Source organism: Myotis daubentonii, chromosome 13, assembly GCF_963259705.1.
Source record: "Myotis daubentonii chromosome 13, mMyoDau2.1, whole genome shotgun sequence".
Taxonomy (NCBI): Eukaryota; Metazoa; Chordata; class Mammalia; order Chiroptera; family Vespertilionidae; genus Myotis; species Myotis daubentonii.
In genome coordinates, this window is record NC_081852.1 from 47,864,807 (window position 1) to 47,874,370 (window position 9,564).

A 9,564-nucleotide genomic window follows, 5' to 3' on the forward strand; every position below is an offset into this window, starting at 1 on the left:
TGCGATGGACATTACTTTGAATAAAGCACTTTTGATGTTTCTCTTGAAATTATCGTGTTTTCTTTGATCACAAAATCCGCATTATTAACCGGTTAATGATTAATCCGCATTATTAACCGGTTATTAATGCAGATTAATTCTTAACCGGTTAATAGTGCGGATACCGGTTAATAATGCGGATTAGCCCTAACCGGTTTGGCTCAGTGGATTGAGTGTTGGCCTGTGGACTCAAAGGTCCCAGGTTCGATTCCGGTCAAGGGCATGTACCTTGGTGGCGGGCACATCCCCAGTAGGGGGTGTCCAGGAGGCAGCTGATCGATGTTTCTCTCTCATCGATGTTTCTAACTATCCCTCTCCCTTCCTCTCTGTAAAAAATCTATAAAATATATTAAAAAAAATAATGTGGATTAACCATTAACCGGTTAATAGTGCGGATACCGGTTAACCTGTTACGCGCTTGACTGACACTGTACTTCCCGCCCGGAAGACAAAGCAGGCTGGGCGCTTAACGTGTTAATAATGCGGGATAACCATGACCGGCTAAAAATGCGGCTTTTGTAATCAAAGAAAACACGATAATTTCAAGAAAAACATCAAAAGTGCTTTATTCAAAGTAATGTCCATCGCTAGCACTTTTCTTCAAAATAATGAATTAAAACTTCCCGCAAATGCTCTTTTTTTGGCACGAAATTCAACATTTCGTGGAAGGGGGCCAACAAGGGTTAGGCTGCCCTCCCTCGGGTTCCCTTAGCCTGGTCAGCACCGCCACTACCCGTGGGGACCGTGCGCCGGGGAGGGCAGGCTACACGTCCGTGTGCTGGGACAGCCTGGTCCCGGGCGCCGCCGGGGGAGCGCGGTGGCTGAGGCCACGCCCCCCGAGGCCGGGGGGTGCCGCCAGGTCCAGAGGCGGTTTGCGTGAGTACCAGGTGCTCAGGAGATGGTTCACCTGCTCCCGGCTGGAGACTGCGCGCAGGTGGGCTTTCCCACTTTCGCCGTCCATGCCCTCCGGGGCCTCTGACGTCTCCCGGGGCTCTGACGTCTCGGGGGGCTCGGCTCCCCTGCCCGCGGGGTCCCGCCCCAGCCCCCGCGCCCGCATCTCGCTCTGCATGCTGGCGAAGAAGTGCAGCACGCAGCGGTGCGCGAAGTCCCGCGCATGCTCACAGCACGTCTCGTCGAAGAGCTTCTGCTCCAGGTCCATGTAGTTGCTCCAGTACCTGCGCTGCAGGAAGACCGTCTGGTCGAAGCAGGGCCTCAGGCAGCGGGCCAGGAAGGCCACCACGATCAGCAGCAGGGTGATGCTCCAGCCAATGGCCTGGGGGGGGGGGGGGAGAGGGGAAAGACAATGAGGTTAGGTGTGGGCGGGGCACAGCGCTGAATGGGGTGGCAGGCACAGGTGTTCCAGTCTCTTCTTTTATAAGACGGCCAGGGTGCAGCTGCACCAACTTCCCGCTCATCAATCACCCGCCACAAGCTACTTCAGATAAACCTGATTGGTCCAACAGCAGCATAAAAAATCTCTGCCAGGCATAGGCGGGTGTGACTCCCCCGGCCTGCACCTCCAGACCGTGGGACCTCACCCGAGAGCTTCCAATAAACGTGATATTTCGCTCTTACCCTGCTTGTCTTGGTCAATTTATTGGCTTTGGTCAGATTAAATCTCACATCTCAGATTAAACCTTACATTAAACCTAACACCTTTGTCCTGTCATTTCTCTACAAAGATACTGCTCTTTGCTGAAGATGCTATATAAGCCAGAATTCTAAGCCACCACTTTGAGTTACTCTTTGGTTTAGGTTTCTCCTGCGTGGTGTCCACTGCACATGTTAATACACTGTTTTCCTTTTGTTAATTTTTTTTGTTAGCATCTCAGCTGAAAACCTAAGGTGGGAAGAAGTAAAGTTTTGCCTTCCCTACACTCTATCCATCCATCCATCCATCATCCATCCGTCATCCTTTCATTTTTTATTCTGTGCTCCATCCATCATCACATATATTTATCCACCCTGTCTATGCATCCGTCTATTCTATATTTTGGGGGAAGCACTGGGGACCCAGTCTTTTCTCTCAGAGAGCTCACACTTAAGTGGAGGAAACAACTAAGAGGCGATGACTGGCTATGTGCCATGTTAAGGGATGTACAGGGAGTCATGGGAATTTGCCCAACCTGAACTGGAGGGCTCAGGGATCAGTGAGGTTTAGGCTGAGACCGGAAGGATTAGTAACAGTTGTGCAGGATACAAACAGGGAACATTGTTCCAGGCCAAGAGTGAGAAACCAGTTCTCCAAGGCTGGAGCGTTGCCCTCCTCTCTGCCCCTCCATAGCGACAGTCTCTTCAAGGCCTCGGTTAAAACCAGAGCAACTGTGCGGACCTGGAACCGAAAACTCACTCCTCTCACACAAAGACATATCTGAATTCTTATCATGTGTAGATGCGATTTACAATCCCGCTCTTGGCCTCTGACAGAACCCTCCCCGCTTACCAGTTTAAAATACTCGTGTGAGTATTTTATTCTAGGAGCATTTAATGTGCCTGATAACCGTACAGCTGCGGAGTAAGGACTCCAACCCTGGTCTCATGGAAAATTCTGCACTCTTTCCAAGGAGCTGGTGAAGCCTAGAGTGTGTCAGCCTGCAGGGACCATCAAGTGAAGGAGACCAAACTTCCCTTGATTTCGCAGGAGAAATGGATGCCTAGAGGGAGAGTGACAGGGCCAAGGCCACAGCCTGAAGCAGAATCAGTGCATCCTGAGCTCTGGTCCTCTCTGCCCTGCCCCACGGGCCTGCATCTGCCACCAGCCGGTCTCAGCTCCACAGAGGGCTGGGGTCATGTTTTTATTCTCTGTGGCCCCAGGGATACTGGGCATGTATAGGTTCAGGTAAATACTTTTTGGAGGACACAGCCAGAGCCTGAGGCTCTGGCAGTGGAGGTGGTAGACTCTAGAGCAGCCGTGGGCAAACTACGGCCTACGGATCCGGCTGGTTTGAAATGAATAAAACTATTGAAAAAAAAGACCGTACCCTTTTATGTAATGATGTTTACTTTGAATTTATATTAGTTCACACAAACACTCCATCCATGCTTTTGTTCCGGCCCTCCGGTCCAGTTTAAGAACCCATTGTGGCCCTCGAGTCAAAAAGTTTGCCCACCCCTGCTCTAGAGTCTGGGCTGGGGTTTGTTCCCAGGATAATGGAATTGATACCCTGTGGGGACCCAGGCACCTAGGGAGAACCTGCATTGTATGGAGGTGGTTAAGAGGGTCAGGAGTTATAATGTGCATTCAGATCCCTGTCCTGCCTCTTCCAAGCGGTGTGACTTTGGCCTAGCGAGCTAAACTCTCAGAGCCTCCACTTCCTCATCTGTGAAATGGGATGATAGTGGCTGCATCCACCTCATGGGGTTGTTCTGAGAATTAAATGAAAGAATGCATATGAAATGCTTAACACAGTGCCTGACACAAGTGCTCAATAGAAGGTAATTCGTATTATTTCTGAGGGATGGGAAGAATGTGTGTGGGGGGTGGACAGAGCAGTCTAGCCCCAGTGCTTTCTGCCATCCAGCCCCCTGAGAACGGGCCTAGCTGACTCCCGGAGGATATGGGTACCTGTTCTCTGTCCTGGGGTGAGTCAGCATTGATGACCAAGTGCCCACCCCCTAGGGCCCAACACTGTTCTGTACATGAGTCAAGCTCCTGATCCCCTGGGGACCACCTGCTCCTTGGATGTGCCTCCAGCAGTAGGGAGGGGCTTCAGACCATCACCTGTACCTCCTCGCCCCTCGGAATCCACGCAGGATAATGGGAGGCTTCTCGGGAGAGGACCGTCCACATTACCTGTGACAGGCACCGCAGGTAGCGAGACACTGCCTTTCGAGCAGGGCTGTTCCTGACCAGCTCATCCTCCTTGCAGGGCACCTTGGCCAGGAAGAGCTGAACCTGGCTGGGGGTCATGTTGGCAAAGTCCAGAAACTTCTCAGGGTCCACAGAGCTGCTGAAGGCACACACGAAGCACTTCCCATCAAGGAGGGCCAGCAGGATCCAGAGAAGGGGGGCGGCCAGCGCTCTCTGCAGCACAGAGGAGCACATGTACCTGGGAGCAGAGGGAAGGGGGGGTCACAAAGGGCAGCTGGAATTCAGCTAAAGCAGGAAGGCTACAGGAGATGCAAAGATGGACTTCCCAGGAGGGCTGGGAAATACTAGTCGTAGTTACACCAAAGGAATGGCTGCAGCTTCCACTGCAGCGGTGCCAGTGGCAGAGGGCAAGGAGGAAGGAGGGCTGGGGGCCCTGGGAGTCCCAGGACTGCAACACTGGGGAGCTGGGGCTCTTCCTGCTCTGGGCCTGGTAGCAGACTCTGCTGGAGGATAGTTGCTATTCACATGGAGGCCAGAGGGCCTCCGCTCAGCCACCTCAACCACTTGCATGGCTCTGCCTGAGGGCTAGGCTGCAAGCGATAGAAAGTTCACAACCCCCAATTCAACCTTCAACCCAAGAGGGATGGGGCCTGGTGGATAAACACCCCATCTTCCTAGACCTGTGATGGCGAACCTATGAACTCATTTTTTTTGGTTGATTTTTCTTTGTTAAATGGCATTTAAATACATAAAATAAATATCAAAAATATAAGTCTTTGTTTTACTATGGTTGCAAATATCAAAACATTTCTATATGTGACACGGCACCAGAGTTAAGTTAGGGTTTTTCAAAATGCTGACACGCCGAGCTCAAAAGATTCGCCATCACTGGGCTAGACCCTCAGTGCGCCATTTCTGCGGTGTGTCCTACACTCTCTCTTAGAGGGTACCCAGTAGGGCTGAACTCCAGTTGCCCATTCATTATCACATTCTTCCCAGAGCCCGCTTTCCAGGGAAGCCTAAACTCAGACAGCCCTGCCCAATGTCCCTCCCAGACGTAGCACCTCCAACGCCTCTCCTAGCATCCAGGGAGCCCACGCTCTGACTGTCCAGGTGTCCCTCCTGACCCACTCAGCTCCTCTCTGGCCTGCATGGGGTGGTGGTCCCAGGACGGGAGCCTAGTGGAGCTGCAACCACTGACTCCCAGAGGAAAAGGCCACGGGCACGCCCAGTGTATGTGACCCTCCCTGTGTGGCTGGATGACAGGGAGCACAGAGCCCCTGAGGAACACGAAATAGTGGCTGCTTGTGCACAGGATGCAGATGTCTCTAACTTGCACTGTAACAAACATAAAATGACGTATGCTGTGTGTGTGTGTATGCGCACGCGTGTGCGCGCGTGTGCATGGCCTGCCCAGCAGAGAATTATAAATACGCTGTAGGCAGGGGCAGCTCCAGCATTTTCTTCGGGGGCAGTGTAGTCAGAAGGAGGAACTGAGGGCTTCTCATGACATTGCCTTACATCCCTTGAGGACACCGCAAGGGTCCATGCCAAAGCATAGGGCCGAGAGGAGATCATGAGCGGGCGAAAACTCACCAAGCTCCTCCTGGGTCTAGAGCCCATGGGTCTAGAGCACTTAGACGTTTTGTTGAAAACACGCAGGGCAGCGGAGTGAGCTGTGCTTCTTCCTACCTGTGGGAGCTCAGCTGAGTTACTAAACTTCTCTGTGCCTCAGGTCCCTCATCCTTAGACACGGACCCTAATAGGAGCAGACCCAGGGCCGAGGGAGAATCCAGAGGCCGTGCACACACAGTGCTGGGCACCAAGGCGATGTTTAGTGTTGACCAGGGAGCAATTCAAATTGCTAAACTCCATCAACTGGTTTTGACAGAGGGCACCCACCAGGTGGGAGGCTCTAAGGACAGTAGAGCTGCCCTGGGGAGTGTATGGGAGAAGGAGGCAGCCTTTAAGCCAAGCATGCCTCTCACTACAGGCAAAGCCCCTATGCATGTCAGGGGATGGCTCTTCACACATGTGGTGAGGTATTGTAATCCATGGCAGTGTGATAGATGTGACCTGGGAATTATGGGGAATTCTGTATCCTTCATGTGTCTCTAGCACTGGTCACAGAAGGGAGACAAATGATAGGAACAGAAATGTCTGTTTCCAGAGTGGAAACTGCAAATGGGTCTGGTGAGCTGATGATGCTTTCGTTGGGGAAAGAAGGGGGCACATGTGAGAGTACCTGGAGGGGGGGGGCAGGTGAGGACCCCTGACAACACCCATGGGGGTGATTGGGGTTTGGGGGTCACCTAGCAGTGTTTGTGTGGGTGGGGAGCCTGATAATGCCCATGGGGGAAGGGTAAGGTTTGGGGGTGTCCCTGACAATTTCTGTGCCAGTGGGGAGCCTGAGAATGCCCATGGGAGAAGGGTAAGGTTTGGGGGTGTCCCTGACAATTTCTGTGCCAGTGGGGAGCCTGGGAATGCCCATGGGGGAAAGTCGGAGTTCGGGGTGTCCTGGCAGTGCCTGTGCAGGCGTGGGCGGGGCCTGACAATGCCCACAGGCCTCTGGGTGGTATGGGACTGCACACCTGATGATGCCTGGGTCCTTCCTCCGGTGCCCTGCGGGCCGGCGCCACTCCTCAACCATCACCACGGACTGCCGGTTGGCAAGGAGGCCGCAGAGGAAAAGGACGAGCGGGGGTGTGAACAGAAGGCCCAGGCCGTAGAGGGTGTTGTAGCGCGCCAGGCAGGGGCAGTTGAAGTCGAAGGAGGAGTACAGCTTGACAGTGACCACGGCCAGCACCAGGCAGACGCCATTCATCACCGACTCGGAGCTGGACTGGAAGTGCTGGAAGAGCATGCGGAACTTATCCATGGCTCCCGCCTGGTGGGTGCGGGCAGTGAGGCCTCAGCCGCCTTCCTGGCCAGTGCTGGGGGTGAGTCCGATCCCCAAGAGATTCTTCTCTTCCAAGAACCTCCAGCTCTCCACGAAGGCTCCGGATGCCCAGTGAATGTCCCCGGTGCCGCCCGCTCCCCTCCTCTCTGGGGAGTGAGTCACTGCTCTGTGACCAGCCGGCCCAAAGCACCTCTAGGCAAATGTGCCCTGCCCTGTCATCCCATCCCTCCCCTGCCCGTTCCCTCCTCTCTTCAGGGTGTGGATACTGATGCCTGACAGCTGGCAGGGTGTCCGGTGAGGTCAGGCAAATTCTGGGTGTGGTCAGGCCAAGACACAGATGGAGCCAATGATTTCTGGTCTCGGTCAAAAACATGATTTGATTCAGCTGAGCCGGGGGAGCGTTCATGTTGGCTTTTGTGCCGGGAGGGGTACCTCCTCTTGCTTGAAGGTTTCCTGGAAGAGAAAGCCCTGGAGAAGAGTTTAAGCCACGTTTCAGCGTTTGCCAATGAAAGGCTTTGGACAGGGAGGGCCTTCCAGGCAGAGGAACGCATGGGCAACGGCACGGAGGTGAGAAGCAGTCTGGTGTGGCCGGCGGTGTGGGGTTGCTGGAAGTTAGTGGCAGACAGTGGGTGTCAGGAGTGGGGCTGGAGGGTCAGGGGTGCCCGCAGCCCTCCGCTCCCCTATATTCTGCTGCTCTCAGGGCCGGGTTTCCCCAGCGCACAGCTTCCACTACTCACTCCCCCTTGTGACCGCGGCTCCCTCAGCCTCCTTGGCTTGGCATCCAAGGCCCTCCTAACTGTACCCACGTGTGTCTTCCCACCTCCACTGAACACCCGTGTCCCTTCTTCCCACCTGCTCTTCAAGAGGCAGCTCAAATGCAGCCCTGCTGCTAAGCCACCCCTGGTGATCTCAGTCTGTGGGGGCCTTGATCAACCGCCTGGCCCTGGGAAAGGCCGCCTCGGCCTCTGAGGAATCTTCCCTAGTGTGGAGACCTGGACCTGCATTTTGTTCTCTGCAACATGCAGTGTGGCGCTAAACATGCAGCAAGGGACAGCGAATGCTCGTTCTTTGTGATGTTGGCGCTCAGACCCTGTCTCTAGCTCTGTCTTCCCTGTCCACCCCCTGGCCTGTCCTTGTGGCCCTGTCTGGTCCTAGGAAGCCAGTGAGTGGAACGTGGGTCCTGCCCTTAATTTCTCTCTGCCTCTCTCGCTGTCCCTTTGTCTCTCTCCCCTTCATTCTGTCCCCTTTTCTGTCTCTCTAATGACCTTTTTGTGTGTGTGCATGCACAGTTAACTCGCTGTGTCCCTCAGTGTGTTTCTGAGTCTTTCTGTGTCCCTCTGGCTGTCTCTCTCTGTGTAGCTACCTCTTCCTGTCTTTCTACCCTTTCCTCCTCCTCCCCTGCTTCCCATCCCATAGCATCCCTGTCTTACTGGCCCAGGCCTCCCATTGGCTACCTGGCTTGGGGAAGGGAGAGGAGGCCTCTACAGGGGTGATGTGAGCCCTGGGGTCACAGATCAGTGGGCCTTGGGCCTGGAGCATGAGGGGGGCGGGCAGTGAGGTGTCCAGGCCCCAACCATGGAGGCTCTTCCTCAATCTTCATCCTCTGGCTCCCTCACTGCCGACCCAGGGCCACGCTGAGACAAGAAAAACCTCAGGGATTGGGATGGCCTTGACCCCACTGACCCCTACCCCGTCCAGCCTGGACCTGCTGGCATCCTGGATCCAAGCGATGGTTTTAGTTAGATGTGTGTGTCCGCACTGTGGTCCTTTCCCCAGACCCTGGGTCCTCATGGTCATGAGCGCAGCTTCCCCCCAACCCCCTAGAACAGTGAGGACAGCGTCCTGAATCCTCCCCATCCGCAGAGGCCGGCTCCGAGCTGTTACCTCCACAAAGTTCACCAGGACCTCTGCCCTTGTGTCCATATTCCCAAACGCCGTTTAGAAATGGAAATATCCCCATTTTCCTGATTAAACACACCACTATGAAAAATGTAAATATAGGGCACATGAAAGTGTCCCGGTCAGAGCAATCCCCAGAGAGTCTCCCTGTTCCTGCAAGGTGTGTGTCCTTCCAGGTTTCTCCAGCGCCCACAGGGACACTCGCCGGCTGGCCTGCCTGGCGTTCCTTGGGAGAATCGTTAGCCACTGTTAATGAGCCACCAGGTTTCCGGGGGAGAGGCGGCTCAGGACGCCTGTGTGACTTTCCACCGGAGGCGTGTCTGTCCTCTTTACACTCGTCACACAGGTCTCGCACTGTGCCTCAGTTTCAGCTTCTCTGAAGGGTGACAGCCCAGCTGGTTGAGGGACAACCAGGACCTGCAAAAGAAAACTTGGGTAGGTCCCTTAGCCTGTATTTTAAGTCACACCATTCCAAATGTGACCTGCAAAGTTCGTCACGGTCGGTGCCGTTTATACCTCTGATGGGGTAGCGATAGAGAGAAATCTGTCCGTTGTATATCTTTGTATTTTACCTAAGACTGGACTCCCTGCATCCGGGGAAATGGGGAGGGAGCCAGCGAGGGCGAGAGAGAGCCGTCAGAGGCAGGCAGGTGTGGCTGCGTGGAGGAGAGGGTGGGCCTTTGAGGAGAAACCCTCCAAGCTCATTCATTCTCCGGGGCTCCTCCGGAAAGCACAGGACCACCACTGCCAACTGCCACTTTCTTCAGGGGAGGCTGGTGCCAGGCAGAGTGGGCACAGCCTGGTGGGCACAGAGCCAGGAAGGAACACAGGATTCTCCTTCTATGCCTTCCAGCCTCAGGCGCCTGCTGGATGGCGGACAGGAAAGGGATCTGTCCTGGCCCCAGGCCATGCTTCT

General features: G+C 54.6%; 1 protein-coding gene across 1 annotated transcript; it reads right to left on the reverse strand.

Annotated features, from left to right (window-relative positions):
• Nucleotides 1-742: 742 nt before the first annotated feature.
• CALHM3 (calcium homeostasis modulator 3) lies at nt 743-6,844 on the reverse strand. Its single transcript, XM_059661929.1, has 3 exons — nt 6,442-6,844; nt 3,833-4,088; nt 743-1,312 (listed from the first exon to the last, which is right to left on the reverse strand). Exons 1-3 carry the CDS (start codon nt 6,726-6,728, stop codon nt 803-805), a joined length of 1,053 nt encoding a protein of 350 aa, XP_059517912.1. The 5' UTR covers nt 6,729-6,844; the 3' UTR covers nt 743-802.
• Nucleotides 6,845-9,564: the final 2,720 nt, after the last annotated feature.

What these genes read in the sequence shown, in the direction of transcription:
- CALHM3 (XM_059661929.1), bottom strand. Translation starts at nt 6,728, where the DNA reads ATGGATAAGTTCCGCATGCTCTTCCAGCACTTCCAGTCCAGCTCCGAG. An exon ending in AAGGACCCAGGCATCATCAG is followed by an intron (nt 4,089 to 6,441) that starts GTGTGCAGTCCC and finishes CTCTGCTCCCAG; the next exon opens with GTACATGTGCTCCTCTGTGC. An exon ending in ACCTGCGGTGCCTGTCACAG is followed by an intron (nt 1,313 to 3,832) that starts GTAATGTGGACG and finishes CCCCCCCCCCAG; the next exon opens with GCCATTGGCTGGAGCATCAC.